The sequence below is a fragment of the Myodes glareolus genome, chromosome 5 (assembly GCF_982192425.1).
Source record: "Myodes glareolus chromosome 5, mMyoGla1.1, whole genome shotgun sequence".
Classification (NCBI taxonomy): domain Eukaryota; kingdom Metazoa; phylum Chordata; class Mammalia; order Rodentia; family Cricetidae; genus Myodes; species Myodes glareolus.
The window spans coordinates 84,425,032-84,448,450 of NC_142030.1; the positions used below are offsets into that span (position 1 = coordinate 84,425,032).

General features: G+C 34.8%; 1 protein-coding gene across 2 annotated transcripts in view; it reads left to right on the forward strand.

The window, feature by feature from the left end:
* Positions 1-238: 238 nt before the first annotated feature.
* LOC125398249 (complement factor H-related protein 4-like) overlaps positions 239-23,419 on the forward strand; it is a 33,828-nt gene continuing 10,647 nt past the window's right edge. For both annotated transcript variants that reach the window (XR_015737922.1, XM_048430979.3), the window contains exons 1-3: positions 239-397; positions 7,502-7,675; positions 11,820-12,014. Coding sequence is in view for 1 of the 2 variants with exons in the window: in XM_048430979.3 (XP_048286936.3) it covers positions 328-397; positions 7,502-7,675; positions 11,820-12,014 (439 nt within the window). In the remaining variant the exon portion in view is untranslated. The remainder of the gene's footprint in view (positions 398-7,501; positions 7,676-11,819; positions 12,015-23,419) is intronic.

Here is a 23,419-nt window from a genome sequence, read left to right on the forward strand (position 1 = left end):
TGTAGTATAAACCACGCTGGCCTTGAACTTACAGAGATCTGCTTGCCTCTGCCTTCTAAGTGCTTGGGAAATTGGATGATTTTTATTGTTTAACAAAGGTAAAATGACTAATTTACTAATTTACTAAATTTACTATTGTGAAAACAATGTTTGAATATTGTGAAAACAATGTTTGAATACTGTTTATTTTATCCGTCTTTCTGTGAACTTTGATATTTACTGAACTAGCTTCCAGTAATGCACTAAAAATCAAAGCCACACACAGTACTGTTAATGACAGGATTCTTACAAGCACCACCGCTGCTGGAGAACATTAGGTTTTAGTAGATGGGGTGGTCTAACATGTTATTCTTAGCCATTGTTCTAACCCTATGGCTTTCTACTGCAAAAGGAGAAGGTAAGTGGAGACAATTTAAAAAATATACTTTCTAATCAAATGTATTTATCTGTTGTGTGTATGGGATATTTTTAGTTAATTTTAAACTTTATTATAAAATATTGGCCATAGAAAATAAACTATAAAAAAGCTTTAAGTGAAAAATTAGAAAAATTTTTAAATAATAAAAACTGATCAACTTACAGAGTTTCTGATGAGCAATTATGGAGAAAATTTTTAATAAAATGGGTTTTTTTTCTGTTCTCTAACCCTCAAAGTATGAATGGCTTCTAAATATAATTTTGAGAGACAAAATAAGCTCTTTTTAATGTGTAAATAATAAATATAGCAAGATCAATTTTCAAAATGCTATTCATCAACTTAAATTTTAAAAAGCCACTAAACAAGACAAAACACCCAACAGACTTTAAATATCCCTGTGTCTGTGTGGGATTGATTTTATTTTTTCAGGTTGTACAAGTTTTAATGTCATAGTCACTAAAATGAGTAACTTTTCCCATTTAAACCAAATTATCATTCATCAGATATAAATGTCTTTTAATAAGTCAATGAACACTATTTATATTGTGAATGTAAGGCACCAAAGTGCCAACAACTGGCTCTTTCTGATCTCCAATGAACGTAGAAAGTAGGAGATTATGTCTCCTCTGTATTAACACTTTGTGCTTTACCAGGGTTTTACATCTGTCTTTCAGTGTTTCAGAATGCCATCATATCTAAGGAATTTCAAACAATGCCTTAAACAGGTATAGGGTTCTGGAATTTCGTCACTATGCTTGACTCTGGTTTTAGGTACTCTATGTTGTGTTATTTGTTGTTTGCTCATGCTTACACATGGTAGGGTAATGCATGTAACTTGTCAGACGTCACTTATGTGAAAAAGCTAGGATCAAGATAATTTCAAACTTTTAAAAAATTCACCCTTTTACATTTTTAACCAAATTTATACCATTATTTCAGAGATCTTAAAAATTTTATTATGCTATGACATTTCACTTTGATTGTGGGAAAGCAGTCACCTAATGAGAGAAAAATCAATCCTGTCAAAGAACAGAAGATGTTTACTCTAAATTTTTTACAGTTTTATAGTATTTAAGATCGATATAATCACATTTCTCCCTTCTTTCTTCATTTCAAACTGTCCCACATATCCTTCACTTTTCTCTTTCTCAGGGCCTCTTCATTCACTAATTTTTATTGCATTCATGTGTATATATTTATGTGTCTGTATGTGTATATATTTATATGGAATGTATGTGTATATATGTATACATATATGTTTATGTGCATGGAATACATGTGTATATGTGTATACATACATGCTCAGTCTATACAAAAGTATTTGTAAATACAGTTTGGTATTCTGTACAGACTGAAGAATGACCTAAAATACTCATAATTTCCCTTTTAAATTTACTTTTAAGTCACTAAGTATGCAGCAACAAAAGTAGAAGAATACATAGTAAGTAAGAGGTAGATAAATACATGAAAAACAGGCAGGTAAGCAGGCAGGCAGACAGTAAGACGGTATTTCAGGCCCTCAAGATATTAAGCATTGATCCACTAAGGTGACTAATTTATGGCAGGTATCTGAACTTCCACTTTGAGAGTCCTCTTGGATGAAAATCCTGAGAAAAAAGCGAATAGCAACAGACAGATCACACGAACATGCCAGCAGGAACTTACTGGAACAGCTGAAGCAGTAAACTGGAGTTCCCGATTGATTCCTCCCTCCCCTCCCCACCCCCACAGATGAACTTGCCAGGGCTCATCTTTCACTGTTTTCTCTGCTTTTTCTGGGAATCCAGATGGGAAACTCCAGCTGGCTAACCTTACACGTGCTTCCTCAGTGTATTCTGGATATCTGCAAGAGAATTTGATGGTATTACCTTTCCATTAGTTTTATTTTTTTTACTTGGAAGCCTCATGTAATGGGACACTATGTGTCCTTTGGAACCCCAGCTGGCTGCAATCAATGGCTTGCCTCATTAATGTCTTCAGGTTATGTTCTGGAGTCGACTTAACAAAGTTTTCCTATCAGTTTTGTTGTCTGTCTGCCTAGCTACCTTTCTGCCTCTCATTTTGTCTATCTCAAATGTAAAAATCTTTTCCCATTTTGTAGGTTGCCATTTCCTCCAATTGACAGTGTCTCTTGTGTTATTGAAGCATTTCAGTTTCTGTAAACTGGAACATGGCTCCCTCATAGCAGTATGTCCCATTAAGCAGTGCCTAAATCATCCCACTGCTTTCCTAAACTAAACTCCCGAAGTTCAAATTCCTCTAAAACAAAAGCATGATCAGGCTTATCACAGGAATGCCCCTGTCTCTGCCTCCAATTTCTGTCTTAGTGTTTATATTACTATGAAGAGATACAACGGGAGTAGAAACCCTTATAAAAGAAAACCTTTGATTGGCGTAGGTTATAGTTTCAGTGGTTTAGTCCATTATCATCATAATGACGGAACATGGTGGAGTGCAGGCAAACATGGGTGCTGAAAAAGAAGCTGAAAATTAGCACATCTTGATCTGCAGATAAATGAAAAATTATAAATGTAGCTTGTGGATAGGAGACCTCAAAACTCACTCCCTTCAGCAAGGCCATACATACTTCATCAAAGCCACACCTCCTAATAATGCCACTCCCTATGAGCTTATGTGGGACAATTGCATTCAAACCGCCATACATAGCATACTAACTTACACTAAGGCGAACCACGCCCCCTCATATTAAGGCTGGATGAGGCAACCCAGTAGGAGGAAAAGGGTAACAATGGCAGGCAAAAGAGTCAGTGACCAGGAGCCAAATACTTGATAGCTTAGAGACCTAGGATAGAACCAAACATGACTGACCCAGAAGAAAAAAATGTCAATGAAATGATTACTAATGCTATTCTATTATACTCATAGACCAGAACTTAGCATAACCATCATCAGAGAGGCTTCATCCAGCAACTGATGGAAGCAGACACAGAGTCCCACATTCAGACATTAGAAAAAGCTTAGAGAATCCGGCAGAAAAGAGGAAGGAAGGATTGTGGAACCACAGGGATAAAAAACACCTCAAGAATACAGCATACAGAATCAACTAATCAATTTTTATTATGTCTTTCACTTTCTTGGTTAGAGTTGTTCCAAGATATTTTATATTATTTGATGCTATTGTGAAAGGTACTGTTTCCCTGATCTCTTTCTCAGTCCTTTTTGTCATTTCTGTATATGAATGCTACTGATGTTTGGAGTTAATTTTGTATCCAGATACTTTGCTGAAAGTGCTTATCAGCTATAGGTGTTTGTGGTGGAATTTTTAGGGTTACTTGTGCATACAATCTTATACATCTTTATGTATAAAATCCTATCACCTACAAATAAAGATAATTTGATTCCTCTTTCAATGTGCATTCCCTTGACCTTCTTCAGTTGTTTTATTGTTCTAGCTAAGGCTTCAAGCGCTATATTGAATAGTACTATATTGAATATATAGAAAGAATGGGCAGCCTTGTCTTTTCCTAATTTTATTAGAAGTGCTTTGAGTTTCTCTCCATTTATATTGATGTTGACAATGTGTTTGCTATAAAATACCTTTATTATATTAAGTTGTATTCCTAATCTCTCCATGATTTTATCATGAATGGGTGTTTGCTTTTTGTCAAAGGTCTTTTCTTCATCTAATGAGATGATTCTGTGGGTTTTTTCTTTCAGTTTGTTTATATGAAGGATTCCATTTATTGATATTTGTATACTAAGCTATGGGATGAAACTTCCTTAATCATGGTGGATGATTTCTGATGTGTTTGTGGATTCAGTTTGCAAGATTTTATTGAGTCTTTTGCATCTCTGTTCATAAGGGAAATTAGTTTGTTAATCAAATTTTTGGTTGTCATTTATATGCTTCGGGTATCAGGGTAACTGTAGCATTATAAAATGACTTTGGAAAAGTTTCTTCTCCCTCTATTTTTGGAATAATTTAAGGATTTTTGACAATAACTCTGCCCTGAAAAGATGGCAAAATTCTGTGCTAAAACCATTTGGCTGTGGGGTTTTTTTGGGGGGGAGGGGAGCTGGGAGATACCCTGGATTTCATCAATGTCTGTTTTTCTGTCCCCTTCTTCATTTATGATTTTGGTAATTTGCATATTTTCTCTACTTTTAATTTAGATAAGGAATAAGAAAATTCTTTTGATTTTCTCAATGAACCAAATCTTTGTTTCATTGGTTTGAATTGTTTGTTTGTTTCTCTATTATTGATTTAATCCAGAGTTTGATTATTTCTTCCTGTCTACCACTTTTGGATGTGATTTCTCCTGTTTTGTTCTACAGCTTTCACATGTGTCCTTAAGTTGGTAGTATGAGATCTCCAGATTTATTTTTGTAGAATCTTAGTGCCTTGAACTTGCTTCTTAGAAATGCTTTCACTGTGTCCAATAAATTTCCATATATTGTGATTTATTTTCATTCAGTTGTAGAAAGTATTTTCTTTCATAATTAGTATCTTGACCCATTTTTCATTCAGTGGAGAGTTGCTCAGTTTTCATGAGTGTGTTTCTGTTGTTATTGATACCTAGCTTTCCGCTCATGATCCGGTAGTGTGCAGAGGCTTATTTTAGTTTTCTTGTATCTGTGAGAACTGCTTTGAGTCTGAGGATGTGGTAAAACTTAGGGAAGGTTCCATAAGGAACTTAGAAGAAAGTATATTCTTTTGTTTTTGTGGAAAATGATTTTAAATATCTATTAGGTCCATTTGGTTTAGAATGTCAGTTATCTCCAATACTTTTTTTGGAGAAAAGCACAGTAAAAATTCACAACAGGATGATGGTTATACATTAGGAGAATCTACAACTTTTTCACTTGTGCCATGCTGAATCTGTGGTGGGATAAAATTTAACAATAATTACTAAAAGATTCTGAGATAGATAATAAAATGAACTGTGCTAGTAGTTATTTAGAACAGCTGAAAAATTAGCAAATATGTTAATCAATTTTGTTAGTAGCCTTAATCAACAGTGTGATGGACCAACAACCTGCATCTTGATGGGAATAAGATGTCAAATGGGATTGCGGTAAGTGCTGACCACTCTGACCACCTCAGTTGATTACGCATTTTAAGAAATATTAGGTTTGTTTTGAGGAGGTGACAATAAAGTGGGCAAAGACAGATTATCCTATGCTTTTATGAGAATGAAGATTACCTAAAAGCTGGACAGTGCTAAAAATGATATTCCTATTTGAAATCATGCCTCTTTTGGTACCCATTAAAAAAATCTCAGTGAGCTAACTTAAGTTATTAATGTCTTATGAAAAGTATGATTCTCAAATTTATTGAAGAAAACTTAATAGAAAGAATATACATCTCTAAACATGTACCAAATATATAGAAAAACCTTGAAAAATTTCTCTTACACAAAAAAACAAAAATGTACAAGGAAGCCATAGAAAATTTGTGTTTTTGTTAGTGGTATTGTTGGAATTCTTTTAACATATTGCATAGAATCATACTTCTTAAGAATTCATACTATTATGATTTTAAAAGTACTAATTATTTATAAATAAGGACATGAAGGGATAATTTTAATGAAATAGTACATATAAACTTATTAATACAATCAACAACATAGTACTTTAATGTGAAGATACAAAAATAGTTCAATATGATGTAATCATTTTAGATTTCATTTCTGATTAAAATTAGAAATAAGCAGTTATTATATTGGATATTACTAAATATTCTTGGTCCACTACTCTGTTAAGCTGCAAGGCATAACATTATTTCATGAGGAAAGACATTCTCATATACCACAGCAGTCTGGATTCTATTGTCTCATTCTCCTGGACAGTCTCTAGACATAGTTATTGTAATTAATAGAAAGGAACTGATAAAGTGCTTTGTCTATTATGTGGGTTGTTTTTGTTTGTTTTCGAAGTGAAAAAATTGTGCTCTGTTTTTCTGTAAGGTGAAAGATATAGTTTAGTTTTTCAATAAGTTGTCTCATGTGAATCAACAGACACATTTACTTCAAAGAGGAAGGAATATATAATCTTCAATATATTTTGATGAAGAGCCTGTGAATATTAATAAATAGATCCAATAAGAGTCCAAACCAGCAACATAAATTAAAGAATTAGAAGTGAAAGGATTTACTAACCTGATATATGGTGAAATTATTGACAGTTGTAAAATCATGAAGCATTATATATATAGAATGGCTTCAAGAGAGAAAAATTAAAATCAGAGAGGCACAAAAATATCAGGAGGTTAGAAAGTGAAGGGTAAAAGAGCAAGTCAAAGAAACATGAACCTTGAAACCACAGTCAAAGAAACACGCAACAATGCTAACACCAGAACTAATTCACTGGACCTGAAACGAGGGCCAACAGGTTAAAAAGGGACAGTGAAAGAAATGCACCATGGCCCTGAAACCAGATCCAGTGAAACACACCCTGCCTTTAAACAAATGACCAAAAATCCATCCAATCACTGAGCTTGAAATCCAGCCCATTTCTGAGCTTCTCTGAGCTCAAGGATTGAAATGTAACCAGTTCTCACTCTGAAAATCTTCATTCTGGAAAACTCTACTGCTAAGGAAAACTATATAAGTTCTGTACCTGTTCAGTTTGAAGCTGCCTTTTTACACCCTGGCAGAGACAGCCACTCTCCAGGATTCCTCCCTGCTAGCTAATAAATCCCTTGAATGAGGTTTAGGTGACAACCTTCTTTGCCAAAGTGGAGCTGGACAGAGAAATAACTCTCACCAGAGCAGGAGCAAAGCTGCTGCATTTCGGCTGGAAAAGTCCCTAAGAGCAGAGCAGAACAGAGCAGAACAGAGCTGAAATGGCTCTCCCAGAGAAGACCAGAACTGCATTACTGCTGTGGGGAAAACATTCCCCACCAGAACAGACCTGTAGGTATAGCCTGGCTGCTTATTGGTTTACTTTTCCCTCCAGAGCTGCAGCACTTATCAGAAACCTGACTGATATGGCAAACATAGAGATGAGCTCATTTAATGTCATTGTATAGCTTTCAGTACAAATAATAGTATCAGTCAGTTTTCACATTCTTAATCATAATGAGATTAAATTTTTTCCTTATTTATATATCCTTCTTTTCAGAAATGACATGCAGTCCTCCTTCTATTGAAAATGGTGACTACATACCACACAGGATTAAACACAGAGCTGATGATGAAATCAGCTACAGATGTAAAGATGGCTTCTATCCTGCCACCCGGGAAACTGTTGTAAAGTGTACAAGTACTGGCTGGATCCCTGCTCCGAGATGTATCTGTAAGTTTATGCAGATCTTTAATCCCTATAATCCTGAAATTATAGGGATACATTACTAGCAAATATTTGACTTTTTCTGTGTACAACCTTTAGAAACACTCTACATTTTCAAGCAATATTTTATGCAATATATTGTTTTGAAGTAATACTAAAATTTAAGATTTCAAGAAATATTATGGTCACATTTTAGAAAACAAAAATTTAGAATTTATGTCCACTCAAATTTTGGTATATGTGTTGTGTGACAGTTTGATTGTGTTCTGACAAAGCTTGCTTGGAGTCAGAGGCAGAGCTAGCCACTAGCTGACCAAAATAAACCACTGAGGTTCAGAGGACTGCAGACAGACAGGAGACAGGAAGTAGTAAGGTGGGACTGAGAGAGAATCTCAGGCTTTTTGGAGGAAGAAATGGAAGAAACAAGAGGTGACTGGTATCTGCTCCCCTGCTTTTCTGATCATTCAGGTTCTTACTTCAATATCTGACTTCCGATTTTTTATTGATAAACAATTAATAAAGTCTTCTTATATTTTTGTATTAAAAAAGCCTTTCAAAGATTTTTAGCAGATTATCAGGTAAGAATACTGTCAGAGAATTAGTTATATTTATTTTCACCAAATTGTAGCAAATATCCATAAAATATACTTGTTTCATAATGAACTTTTCTGGTATCCCCAGTGTGATCCAGATTTGAGGATGGCTTGGCTCCTGGCTCTGTATCACTGTGATACTGTCAGAGACTGCCATGGCTGTCAATCATCAGGAGCTGCTGCTGGGCTTGTGCTCTATATCCAACATGTCACACTCACGTGGCTTTGGTAAGAGGCCTCAGTTCCCTATCAGATACGCTTCTGCATAGGTTGACTGATGACAGCAAACTTGCTCCAGAGCTGCTCACCAGTGACAGACAACGGGGCACCAGAACCTGGCTATGATCCAATCACACACAGTTGTTCCTAGCATGGCTGTTTCTCATATACTAAGTCCAACTATCCCAGAAGGAAAATATGTTTCCCTCTTTGGAGGTAGTTGTTTTCAAGGATATCAGTGGCTTCACAGCACAGTGTCATTTGAGTCAAGAGTATTTTATTTCTGGGATACCCCCTTCATTCTTTCCAGGTTTTTACTTAACTGCATCCATTTTCTTTTCTTAATTTCTATCTAGCAGTTCAGTCCATGGTAAATATTTTTCATACTTAAACCTAATACTCATACTTAACGCTAAGCAAAAAAATAAAAAGACAAATGAGTGCCCAAAGATCTCTTCTTGTCTTCTTTCTTTCTTTGTATCAATTTAACTGAAGTAAGTATCTTACAGTTTCCGTGACTTGAATTTATTGTCAACTAGTGCCATCATTTTAAGCCTGTGACAGATAGAGTATTGTGTCAAGGAGTGAGCTGTAAGCCAAAGCTGTTGCCTCCTGTCCACCAGGAAACAAAGCTAGAAAAAAATGGCAACATCCCAATACCCCTTCACAAAGACATAGCCCCAGTGACCTGAATTGTTTCAACCAGATCAGCAGCTCCTGAACTTTATACTATCTCCCAATAGAAGCAGCAGTGAGGAACCAACCTTCTAACTGACATGAGATTTTAGAAAATATATGAGATCCAAATAATTTAAGAACAGAAGAAGCTATTTTTAGTAAGAAATGAGAACTGTATGCAAACTGTATATATACATTTAGTTCTTTGATAATTTCTTATATGTATATAACATATTCTGGATAGTCTACCTCCTTACCTTCTTTCACATCCCTCCAACTCTATCAACAACACCTCATCCTTGTCTGTTCTTTTCCTGGATTTATAAGTTTGAGTTTTGATATGTAGTGTACTTAATTGGATCCAGGACACATGCATAACATTGAATTAGAACTGTTTTGTGGTATCTGTTTTAGACACTGGTGGTTGATACCCGAAGGCACTGACTCCATTTTTTCCTGAATCTATCAGCATGAAACAGTTCAGCAGTGAGGGCCATGCTTCCCTAAGACCTGACTACTTTCATTCCGGGATGCTGGCAGCCCCTTCTTATGCAGACTCATCGCGGTGAATGTAGTCATGGAGAGTTTGCGATTATAGTGACTGTATAGTCTAGAAGATATTTCACAGTTATTATCACTGCACTGTAGCTCTTATATATTCGTGAACTTTCCACATATTCCTTAAATTTTGGATGGGATGGTGTAATGTCATGTTTTACAGCGATCACACACTCACTATTCCCAGTACTTTGAGTTTTAATAAATCTCTGCCTTCATGATAGTTACTGGAATAGAAAGGCTTCTGTGTAATGTTGAGAGTGTTGTCTATAAATACAAACATATTTTAGGAAATTATTCAATATTATGTAAAATTTTCTCAATACCAGAATTAATTACCTCCCCCTCTACACATACCTGTCATGGCTTTTGGGTAGGTAGGTCCAAAAGCACAATTATGAAATCAGTGTAGTGTGGTGGGCCTCAAACCCTTTTATTCTACAATGTAGATCTATAACATAGATCTGAGTAAACATATCTGGACTGTCTGTGGCCTAAATTTATCTGAATTTAAATTATTTCACTCTTGAATATCTGATGTTTTCTTGCATAAGATAAAGATGACAAGTCTCTCCATAGTTTCATTAAATAACTTTGTTCTACTTAAAAGGTATAGTGCTCCCTTCTCAGATCTGTTCAATTACATATTTCTTTTATCAGATGGTTTGCTGTTTAGAGGAAAGCACAATAAGACTTCACTGCTGGGACAATGCAGGGGATGATGATCATGAGCCTACATTAGGAGATTCTACAAATTTATCATTTGTGCCATAGTGGATCTGAAGTGGGATGAAATTTGCCAATAATAACTAAAACCCTGGGATAAATCAAAAATGAGCTGTGCTAGTACTTATTTAGAACAGTTGTAAAAATAGCAAATATATTCTTCAGTGTTGTGAGTAGCCCGAATCAGCCTTGGGATAAACCAACCATCACTGCTGATGGGGCCACAGCCTGCATCTGGAAAAGTGTAAGATGTCAGGTGGGCCTATTTTAAGTACGATCCACCTCTCTTGACCATGCACTTTAAGGAATACTAGGTATATTTTAAGGAATTGCCACTAAAGTAGACAAAGACAGATTATCCTACGCCCATATGAGAAGGAAGATTACCCAAGAGCTGGACTGTGGTAGTAATGATATTCTTCTTTGAAACCACGTGTCTTGTTGGTACTCTTTTAAGAGAAATTTCAATGAGCTAACCTTACTTAAATATGCTCTATGAAAAGTATAATTCTCAAATTTGTTGAAGACAAAAGCGTAGGATAGAAAACTTATACATTTATAAACTATGTACCAAATGTACAATAAAATTTTGAAAATTTTCTCTTACAAAACAAAATGAACAAGGAAGCTTTAAGAAATTTGTGTCAGCCCAATGAGGTTTTGTCGTGAATTATCTTAAATGGAATTTAAATGCAGTATTTCCTGGGGAAAGGATATACATAAACCAGAATATGGAATAGACAGGACCTCAAAGCCCAACAGCCTCAATTCATAAGTGAGAAAATTTGAATATAAGAAAGGACAGAAAATCTTCATGTAAAAAAGATTTTAATTAAAAAAATAAATTTGTGTCCTTTTGTCAGTTGTGTTTGTTGGAATTCTTTTCCCATATTGCCTGAGGTTACCTGAAGTAGAATAATACTTCCTCAAAAAATTCACACTATTCTGATATTAAAAGTACCAATTATTTATAAATAAGAACATGAAGAGAAAAATTTAATGGCATAATTCCATATAAACTCATTAATATGATCAACAATATAGTACCTCAATATGAAGGTACAAATATAGGTCAGTTTGATGTAATCATGTTAGATTTCAGTTCTGATTCAAATTATGAATAAGCAGGTATCATACTGAATATGTAGTCCTGTCTCAGTTCTCTGGTAAGCTGTAAAGTGTAACTTGATTTCATGAAGAAAAACATTCTCGTATACCTTAGCAATCTGAATTCAGTTTGTCTCCTTCTCCCAGACATTTGCTAGACATTTAGTTGACTTAATATTTTAAAAATAATTTACTAAGCAAGTAGTCTATGTATGATATGAGTGCTTTTCTGTTTTTTTATTTTGTTTTGTTTTGTTTTTTATTGCAAGTGAAACCTTGTGATTTTCCACAAATCAACAATGGAGGTCTAGTTTATAAAGAAATGTTCAGACCCTACTTCCCAGTAGCTATTGGAAAACATTACATTTATTATTGCAACAGAGGATTTGTCACTCCTTCAAACAGACGTTGGCACAGCATTCGCTGCACCACACAAGGGTGGAAGCCTGCAGTCCCATGCCGCAGTAAGTCAATGTCTGTATTAAGTCATGTTTAATTCTATCAAAGATCAAAAAGATGAGCACATACATAATTACAGTTAAGTCTCTCATGACAAAAAAAAAAAAAGACCAACAGAAGACTTTGTGAGCGAAAAAGACCAGTTCCTCCTATGAGCAGATCTTAGTGAAATGAATGACAAAAATGGAACTACAAGAATGTCTCTTTTGTTTGCATATTTTATTTATAAAAACTAAAGATAAATGCTACTTCTTCAAACATTTTCTTTTGGTTTTATTCTTGAATGACACAGTGCTCATTTAACTATTATAAAGATAAAGTTTAGTTTTAAAAAAACAAATCAGTTTTTTTTAACATTTATGGTAAATTTATAATCCTTAGGGTAATGTAGTTTCCACTATGTGGAGTATGGTGAGTTTCTACAACAAAAAGGAAACTATGTTCAGGATCAGTCTGTAAGAGTCCACTGTTACTCTGACTACAGTCTTCCAAATGGTCAGGACACAGTTACATGTATAGAGAATGACTGGTTTCCTTAGCCCAAATGCATCCATGTCAGTAAGTAATGGGCTCCGAGATCACAAGATGCTCTTGATTCCCTGTCCCATCTATATTAACTGTGCCAAAATGCTTCTTTTCAAGTGTGAAATATATGAATATTGGTATATATCAAAAAGAACACACCTAACAGATATTAGGCCACAGCACAACAAGGCATTTCATACATTTTTGTTTAATTCAAAACAGTATATATTTTGAACCCACTTTGTCATTTGATTCATGACAATTATAAAAGAATAGCTTAATTGAACAGATATGATAATAGCTATACACATTCATATATTCAAGAAGTAACACATTTTACAGAAATGCTAATTGTCTCTAAATCTTTTGAGATGTGCAATTGGGAAGGAAATTCCAGGACATTGAACATTGTCTAGTTTTCATGTTTTTTTCCAATTTCTGTTGCAATATTCATTTGTGTCGTTGGTTTCTTCTTCTTCTATGCCCTTGCTGATGACTGTGTGGTATCACACTTTATCTTTAAAATAAAAGTCTATAAATATTACAGTATAATAGTGTTTATATGTATTCCTTTTTGTTAACATTTTAAAGTTTAAAATATAATCCCAAGAAATTTTGTAGTTATTTATATTAATTTTGAAATTCAGTCTTTTTCTAATTTATATTATTGTGATTTTTTTCTTGGAATATTAAAAAGTCTAGTATCTTTGAGTTACATGTATCATAAGTGTGTTGTTTACTTTGGATCACCAACTTCTTAAAATAATCTTGATTTGATATATTATGATATTATCATGATCTTTCAGGATGACTTTGAAACAATCAATCACAATATTGAATCTTCATATTTATGAATGTGATACATCTTTAAAAGTTTAATCAGTTTAAATGTATGTCAGTTACCTTCTATTATACCATTTTACTCATGAGAAACTTTTATTAGTATTATTTTTATGATACATTTCCATAATTTTTTGATCTTTAGGAATTTTTTGTCTTTAGTTATTTAAATTTTTATATGATGAATATTAGTGACCTGTTTAAAATTTAAACTAAATATTTATTTGATAGTCTTTCCTTCATGCTAGTTTTGCTTATGTTCTTAATTTTACAGATTCTTTCTGTGGACTTTGTTAGTTGACCTGATCTATATGAGGATACAACTTTTTCATATTTCTGTGCTTTTTAAGATATTATTTCAGTGTTATCCCTGTGAATTTCTTTAGCTTTATTTCTTTTCACATAGAGATATACTAACTTGGCTTTTTATACCATTTTCAGGAACATAAAGGCTATTTTAAATTATGGAAAATTTTAAGACATTTATGAAGATTTGAAGATAAGCCATTGTTTTCAAATTATAAAGTATTTCTTAGATAAATATCTAAACCTGAGATGAGTACTATGTCAGGTATATAATTCACTCTGTAAGAAGCTAACATGTGGATTTTCAGGATGTGTGAATATTTTGCACCAATGACAACAATGAACAAGTTGCTTTGTTTTCCTCTAAAAATCCTGAGAGTCACAATTTAGATTCTAAATGAATCAGCAAAGGGAGTAGTTCTTACTTTAGTTTTATATTCATGGTTGTCTAATAAAAACAATAACCTAAAAAACATTTTAATTAAATATTTCTTTTCAATTTTATTTTACAGTTCTTTACATATCTAGGAAGTGACTCCTTTAGTAAATCTGTGAATTTTTTATGACATGGCTCATCTTATGAGTTTCTAATTGTTATTTCCAGTCTGTGTATTATAACAATCAGTGAGGCCCAAGAAATACTTGTGAATTATTTTTGCTTATATAGGACACCTAAAAATAATTTTAATTTTTGAGTATGTTCTTTTTATTATTTGAAAATTTAACACCATGTGTTTATGTGTTTAGATCATATTTGTAGAATCAACTACTCCCAGGTATATGCCCCTTCTACTAGCCACCCAAATAACTGTGCTCCTCATTTTCCATTGATCAAGAAGCCAAATTTTTCCAATTTTTATTTTGTGGTATTATACTGGAGAATGTTTGATTTGCCACCCCCCTCTGTGATGGGAAGTGGCCTAACTCACACATGTGCAGGCCTTGTGCGTGCTCTTACAACTACTCAAAATTCATATATGCATCTTCCTTGATGTTTCTGGAAAATATTACTTCCGGGTAGTCATGTACCTTTTCTGACTCTTCTACCCATCCTGCCCTTTCTTCTTTAGTGCTTCTTGAGACTTGGTAGGAGAGCATGAGATAAAGATATCCCATAAAGGTATGAACATTTCGGTCTCTTACTTTCTGCATGTTGATCACTTTTAAATATTAGTTTCAAATGAACAAATAGAAGTGTCTCTGGTGAGAGCTGATAGATGTGTTAATTTACTAAAAGTGCATCTCTCGTCCATGAGTACTGTATTTACATCCCTTCATCATCTCTCTCCTCCCACTGATACCACCCCTTTCCCCCACCTCTCAAATTCATGACCTCGTCTTCTTTATCTATGATTGTTTAATCAATACACATGGAACCCCACACACATACACATGCACACATAACCTACTGAGTCCCTTTAGTGCTGCTTAAATGTACAAGTGTTAAATGTTTTAATACAAAATTACCTGAGACTGGATAACTTATCAGGGCCTCGCTCATTCTTATGGAGAATTGATTTTCGTCTTCCAGCAAACATTAATTGCATATAGTTCTTCTTCTAGAAATAGTGATTGTGAAAAATTTTTCTACATGTGTTGTATGTCAACTGGTATTGTGCTGGACTCATTTAGATCATAATATTTTTGAGATTTTTTATGAGTACAGTCTCCCTGTACTCATAAGTAGAAGCCAATATCTCACAACAGACATCCTGGGTCTCTGGCTCCTAGTCTTTCTGTTCCTTTTTCCATTTTGATCTTCAAGCCTTTGGTGTAGAGGTTGTCCTAAAGATGAATTATTTGGATTATTCAACAAATAGTCAGTGTTCTCTGCATTTTGACCAGTTGTAGATTCCTCCATTTACCACAAAAAGTAAAGTTTCCTTTTTGTGGGGTAGGAGCAGAACATATCTGTGTATACAAAAATAAGTATTCACAATGCCCTTAGAAATTGTATATTTTTTTATAAAGTGGTAGTAATAAATTTTTCTTAATTTACTTGCTTTGGTTTTCACAAATTGCCTCTTGATGATAGGGATATATGTCTACATACATAGATGTTGAAATAGATATAGATATAAATAGATAGACACATACACACATATACCACATATATATACAATATATGTATTGATACATATATAAATGCTATACATACATACCTTTTGAATACCATATATACATATAAATATATAAAAGACCCATATTGTGTACATATAAGAATAATGATATATTCCACTATTGCACAACTAAGAATATCTAGCCTTGCTGGTCATAGCTGTGGTTGATAAGATGTACACCTGGGTAGGGCTAGATTTTCTCCCTTGGCAAATTGATATCCTGGATCATTTGTAGGTGTAAATTAGCTTTCTGTGTCAGTACCCTCTATATTCACATATGTAGACTCTGGAAAAGTAGTTGTTTCCTGGAATTGTGACGGTAAGACTTTAGTGGTGGTATCTCAGTCCTGAGGGAACAAAACCAAAGAGCATGCTTTCTTCTTCTCATTTGCTGTCTGCACATCTTCACTGAACAAGATTCTTCAAAGCGTTTCCCACTTTACCTTTGCTGTTTGTTTGATCCTAATGAATTTTGAGACTAGTTAGTATATTGATTCTGTCAGCCTTCTATAGGCAAGTCTTCTTCACAAGTATTTTCTCACCAAATGTAAATACAGTCACACTTACATTTTCTTGATCTCTCACATGCAAATGTTTACTTTTTACCATCCTCCTTTTTATTAGTACTTTGATAATTTCACACAACATATTTTGACTGCATTCACCTCCTTTGCTTCTGTTGGTTAACTCCTTCCATATCTGTCCCCTTGTCCTTGCCCATCCAACTTGTGTTCTTAAAAAATACCAAATCCAAATTGTGCTGCCCGTCTACTTCTGGATGTGTGTTCATCCACTGTAGCATGATCAGGCCTCTCTGTGTGATGTCTGCTCCTCATTACCACATGCCCAGGACCTTCAGAAACTCAAGTCAGATAAATCCCAGCATTGAGAGGGAAGGTAGGCACAAGGCCTCACTCCTAGCTGAGGTGTTATTTGCAAATATTATCAAATCTTCAATTATGTTGTTAAATGTATAGAATATTTTCTGAAGACCCACTCTGAACCAAAAAAAACCCTCACCACATAATAATCAAAACACTAAACATACAGAATAAGGACAGAATATTAAGAGCTGCAAGGAAAAAGGTCAAGAAACATATTAAAGCAGACCTATCAGAATTATACCCGAATTCACATCAGAGACTCTAAAAGCCAGAAGGGCCTAGACAGATGTTTTGCCGACAATAAGCAACCACAGATGCCAGCCAAAACTTTAAAATTTTCTATCATCATAGACAGAAAATACGATATTTCATGACAAAACTAGTTTGAAGCAATACCTATCACAAATCCAGCCCTACAGAAAGTATTAGAAGTAAAATTTCAACCCAAAGAAGTTAACTGCACCCATGAAAATACAGGCAATAGATAACTCACACCAGCAAAGTTCAAAGATAACTCATACACATAAATACACAGTACCACCACCACCAAAATAAAAAAAAATAGCAGGAATTAACAATCATTGGTCAGACTGCGAGGGATGCTATCACCCACTGATACAAGGGAACGGATCTAATGAGAGTTTACCAAGGCCAGTTGGACTGGGACTGAACGAGGACGTGATCTAACCAGATTTTCGGAATTTGGCCGGATTCTCTGAATGTGGCTGGCCCGAAGTCTTTCTGAAAAGCCGTTGACTATGATACTGGGACTTGGTTCCTCTGCATATACTGGATTTTGGGGATCCAGTCTGTTTGGATACTCACCTTACTGGACCTGGAGGGAGGGGGGAGGAACTTGAACTTCCCACAGGGCAGGAAACCCTGACTGCCCTAAGGGACGAAGAGGGAGGAGGAGTGGGAGTGGGGGGAGTGGGAGGGTGTTGGGAAGAGGGGCGGAAATGGAAACTTTTATAATTTAATAAAATTTACTTTAAAAAAACAATCATTGGTCATAAATATTTCTTAATATCAATTGACTCAATTCACCTATAAAAAAGACACAGGCTGACAGAATAGATGCAAAAATGGGATCTGCCCTTTTGTTGCATACAAGAAATACATCCCAGCTTTAGAAACAGACATTACCTTTCAGAAAAAAAAGGGTTGGGAAAAGATTTCCCAATCAAATAGAACTAGCAATCAAGCTGCTTAGCTCTCCTAATATCTAACAAAATGGACTTCAAAAAATATTAATCAAACAGCACAGAGGAAGACGTTTCCTATTCACCAAAGGAAAAATGAATCAATATGTAGACTCAATTAGAAACATTTGTAAAATAAATCACTAAAACTTAAATCACGCATCCAATTCACATATTAACAGTGTGAGACTTCAACACCCCACTCTCACCAACTAGAAAAAAAATCATTCCTAGAGACCCAGACCTAGAAAGATGAACATGGTAGTACTCACTCATAAGTAGCTATTAGCTTAAAAGTAAAGGAAAATCATATTATAATTTGCAGACCCATAGAGGCTATGTAAAAAAGGAGGCCCTAAGAGGGGTCCATGTATTTCCCTCGGAACTGGAAATAGAAGAGATTTCCTCTGTAAATTTGTGATGGAGAGAGTGGCTGAGGGTTGAGAACGTAAGGGAACAGGTTGGTACATGTTTGGGGAGAAATGGAGTGGGAAGGTAATTAAAGATTTGTCTTGATTGGAGTATTTTTGGGTCAGGGAGAAACCTGATAACAGGGATAATCCCAGGAATCCACAAGGATGACCCCAGGTAAGACTCCTAGTAAGAACAGAAATGATACCTGAACTGGCCATCTCCTATAGATGGTGACTTCCCTAATTATCCTCAGAGAGCTGTCATCCAGTAACTGATGAAAACAGATGCAGACACACACACACACACACACACACACACACACACACACACACACACAACTATCATCTAGCACAGCCCAGGGAATCCTGCTGAAGAGAGGAAATATGGTAAGAACCAGGGAAGTCAAAGTCATCTCAAAGGAACCCACAGAAACACCGAACCTGGGTTCACAGGACCTCACAGACTCTGGACCAATAGCTATGGAGCCTGCATGGGACCGAACTATGCCCTCTGCGTATGTGTGACAGTTATGTAGCTTGTGAGACTCCAAGCAGTGTGAACAGGACCTGTCCCTAAGGCTTGGGCTGGCTTTTGAAAACGTATTCTTCATACTGGGCTTCCTTGCTCAGTCTTAATACAACGTGGGTAGTTTAGTTCTATCTCAATTATATTCCATTCTTTGTTGACATCCTTGGGAAGCCTGCTGCGTTCTGAAAAAAAACCGAGGAGTGGGTTGTGGTGGGTGCAGAGGACAAATGAGAGAGGGAGTGGGAGGAGAGGAATGAGGGGAAACTGCAGTGGGGAAGCAGAAGTGCAGTGATTCTAGTAATCAACCCATTGTATAATATTTACATTCTTTTTCAAATATCCAGTCCCATGAGTACTTTGTAAAACTGTTTGGTTGTTGTGGTCCCTTGACATATGACTTATTAGCTTGCTCAGGTATGTAAAATGTTTTTCTTAGATATATTTAGAGACAATCTATACAAAATTATTGAATTTTCTTATTCCAGAGAATGATATATCTGTGTATTTAGTTACAACTTTGATTTCCTATAGATCTCTTCTACAGTAAGCAGCAGAAAACCCCTCTATGCTTTCAGTAGGTGAAGAGCTAATGCATGTTTCTCATATGGAAGCAATTGCATTCATTTTATCTATTTTTCTTGAGTGATATAGCTCTGGCTTTTACCAACTCAGTTAATTTTTATTTGTTCTTCCAAAGTAGTTTTTTTAAAAAAAAGATAAAATTGTCATCATGATTAATATTGGTAATTTGTGACATCTCTACATTCTTTCAGGCAAATTTATCTAAGCATTTATTAATTTAGGAATATTTTCTATTCTCAATATTAAAAATTAATTTTATGCAAGAATGTGTTGGTTATTATGTACTTTTAAAATTTATTCTGCTTCATGATTCCAGTTCAGGACATGATGATGCCCACCCCCATTTTACAAAATGATTTTAATTTCTGCTTTTTTCTAATGACTATTTTTATTTTTGATTCTGTTTTAAATATACATAGTTTTTCATTCTTGTTTTGTTTCATTTCCTCTTATTTTGCAAGAGCATATGACAGTGTAATGAGCTTTAGAAAATGCTTCTCCATAGATTTATTTTCAAAGCAACCAAACCTCATTCCAGACAATATTGAGTTCCAATACTCAGAGCACCTCATTTCCTAATTCAATGTTGGCACAGAAATTATACTTTAACCAGAAAGTCACAAAACATGCAGTTCAAACAAACCACCTCCTGGTGCTATGTGAATAGTTTTCTAAATTAACTTTTTTCTTTATAAAATTTACAAAATAGACATAATACCCATGTAAGAATATTTGCATACATAGATGTATCTACATGATAGAAAAAGACAAGATCTCCTGAGTAAATTGGGAGTGTGGGGACCATGGGAGAGGGTTGAAGGGGAGAGGAGGGGAACAGAGAAAACTTTATAGCTCAACAAAATCAATTGAAAAAAAGAAAAACATAACAAAAGTTGGCATGTCAAAAGGGGGGAATGATATAATTATGTCTAAATTAAAAGCATATTTTTAAAGAATAAAAGAAAATGCTGTTTTCTGGCCCTCAAAAAAAGACTATTTAAGTAGGTCATGAGTTCAATAGTCACCTTGAAGCCACATATTGTTTTTATTTGTGCCTGTTTCACTTAACCCCTGAATTCTTCCGTCTGGTTTCTCTTCAGTTTAGTTGGCAAAGCCATCTTTATATTTATTGAAGTATTTTTCAAATGTCCTTTAGGGTATTTTTTACTGTCCAGTGCCTACTTTGATTTTATTATGGTTTTTGAGGAACTCCTAACAGTAGCAATGGTGTATCTCTAACTCTTTTTTCACTGCTTGAGACCCTTGACCTCCAACTGGATAACTTTGTCTCAGCATTGATATGAAGGTTTGTGCCTAGTCTTACTGTTGCTTATTATGCCTGCCGAGTTCATTTGAGGCTTGGCCTTTTCAGAAAGAAACTAAAGGAGCAGATTATCTGGGGGAGAGGGCAGGTTATTGAGGAGAACTGGGAGAAGTGGAGGGATTGGAGGCTACAGTCAGAATATGTCGTAAAATAAAGAAAAAAAGAAAATATGGTAGAATTCTGCAATAAAACACTGTGACAATGGGCTTTTTGTTTGTTTGTTTGTGAGACTTTCAGTGACTTTTATTTCACTAGGAGGTTATAGGTCTATTTTAATTGTTTATATGGTCTTTATTTAACTTTAGTAAGTGGTATCTATCAATAAAACTGTCCATTTCTTTAAAGTTTTCCATTTTTGTAAAGGACATGTTTTTAATCTATGATCTAATGAATCTTTGGATTTTCTCAGTGTCTGTTGTTATGTCCCTCTTTTCATTTCTGAATTTGTTAATTTGGATATTCTGTCTTTGTCTTTTAGTTAGTTTTGGTAAGGGTGTGTTTATCTTGTTCATTTTCTCTAAGAACCAACTCTTTGTTTCATTGATGCTTTGTATTGTTTTCTTTGTTTCTATTTGATTGGATTCAGCCCTCAGTTTGATTATTTCCTGCCATCTATTCCTCTTGGATGTGCTTGTTTTTCTTCTCGAGCTTTCAAGTGTGCTTTTGGTTGTTGGTATGAAATCTCTCCAATTTCTTAATATAGGTAATTAATACCATGAACTTTCCTCTTGTCACTGCTTCCCTGATGTCCCACAAGTTTGAGTATGTTGTCTATTTATTTTCAATGAATTCTACAAAGTCTTTAATTTATGTCTTTATTCAGTTATTATTCAGTACAGACATGTTCAGTTTCCATGAGTTTGTAGGCTTTCTGTTGTTTCTGTTGTTGAAACCTGGCTGTAATCCTTGGTGGTCTAATAGGGTGTATATAGTTATTTCAATTTGCTTGTATCTGTTGAGACTTGTTTTATGACTGGGTATATGGTCAGTTTTGGAGAAAGTTTGCTAAGGTGCTTACAAGAAGGTATGTTTTTTTCTATCTGGGTGAAAAGTTCTGTAGATATCTGTTAGGTCAGTCTTGTCTACCGTGTGTTTTAGCTCCAGTATATCTCTGCTTCTCTATTTAGTTTTGTTTGGATTGCCTGTCCGTTGGTTAGAAAGTGGTATTGAAGTCTCCCACCATCAATGTGTAGGGTCAATGTGTTTTAAGTTTTAGTAATGCTTTCTTTACAAATGTGAATGCCTTTGTGTTGGTGTGTGGGGGTGGATTTGGGGCACAGATAATAAGAACTGAAATGTTGTCTTGGTAAATTTTTCCTTTGATGACTAAGAAGTGCCCTTCACTGTCTCTTTTAATTAATTTTTGTTTAATGTCTGCTTTGTTAGATATGAGAATGGCTATGACAGTGTACTTCTTAGGTTCGTTTACTTGGAAAATATTTTTCCAACCCTTTACTCTGAGATAATGTCTATTTTTGATGTTGAGGTATGTTTCTTGTTTGCAGCAGAAGAAAGGATTCTCTTTTCACATACATTCTTGTAGTGGCATTTTAATAATTAAGCTTGCCTGAAGATCTGAGAGTATACTGGCCCCACTAGTCAGCCATACAGACCAGTTAATGGTAACACACACCTTTAATCCCAATACCCAAAATGACCTTTAATACCAGTAGGCACACTGGTTGCCATAGAAACTGGGTGGCACATGCCTTTAATCCCAGTGATGCCCAGATTTAATCCCAGTCCTAGAGAAGATTATGAAATGGGAGCAGACAGTTCTCAGTCACAGTCTCATTCTGAGATTCCTAGAAACAGGATCACCATTTCAGAATGTGGTTGAGGTAAAAGTGGCTGGCTGCTCTGTTTTTTAGATCTTCAGCTTAAACCCCAATTTTTCTCTCTGAGATTTTATTAATCGAGCTTTACATTTGTTAGTCCAGGGAGTTGGGTCCACTGATATTTAGAGATATCAAAAACAATAATGATTGTTAATTCCCATTACTTTGTTGTTGGTGGTGTTGAGATATGTGTATGTGTGTGCTTTCCTTTTCTTAGTTTTAGTGGTATAGGATTATCTATTTCCTGTATTTTAATGGGTAGAGTTAATCTCCTTCTATTACCTTCTGTGGGGTTGGATTTGTAGGTAGGTATTGGTTAAATTTGACATTATGGAATATAGTGTTTTTTTCTTCTATGGTTATTAAGAGTTTTGCTGGTTATAGTATTTGGGGTTTGTATCTCTGGTCTCTGAGAGTCTGCAAGATATCTATCCAGACCCTTCTGGCTTTTAAAGTCTCCATTGAGAAATCAGGTGTAATTCTCATAGGTCTCCCTTTATATGTTACTTGCTCTTTTGCCCTTGCATATTTTAATACTCTTTCTTTGTTTTGTATGGTTAGTGTTTTGATTTTTATGTGTTGACAAGATTGCCTTTTCTGGCCCTATCTATTTGGTGTTCTGTTTGCTTCTGTTTTGTGTTCTGTATGCTTCTTTTACCTTTATAGGCATCTTCTTCTTTAAATTAGAAATTTTTCTTTTATGATTTTGTTAAAAAAAAACAGTTTCTTGGCCTTTGAGCTGGTATGTTTTTCTTCTTCTATTACTATTGTTCTTGGGTTTGGTCTTTTCATAGTGTCCCAGATTTCTTGGATGTTTTGTGTCAGCAATTCTTTAGATTTAACATTT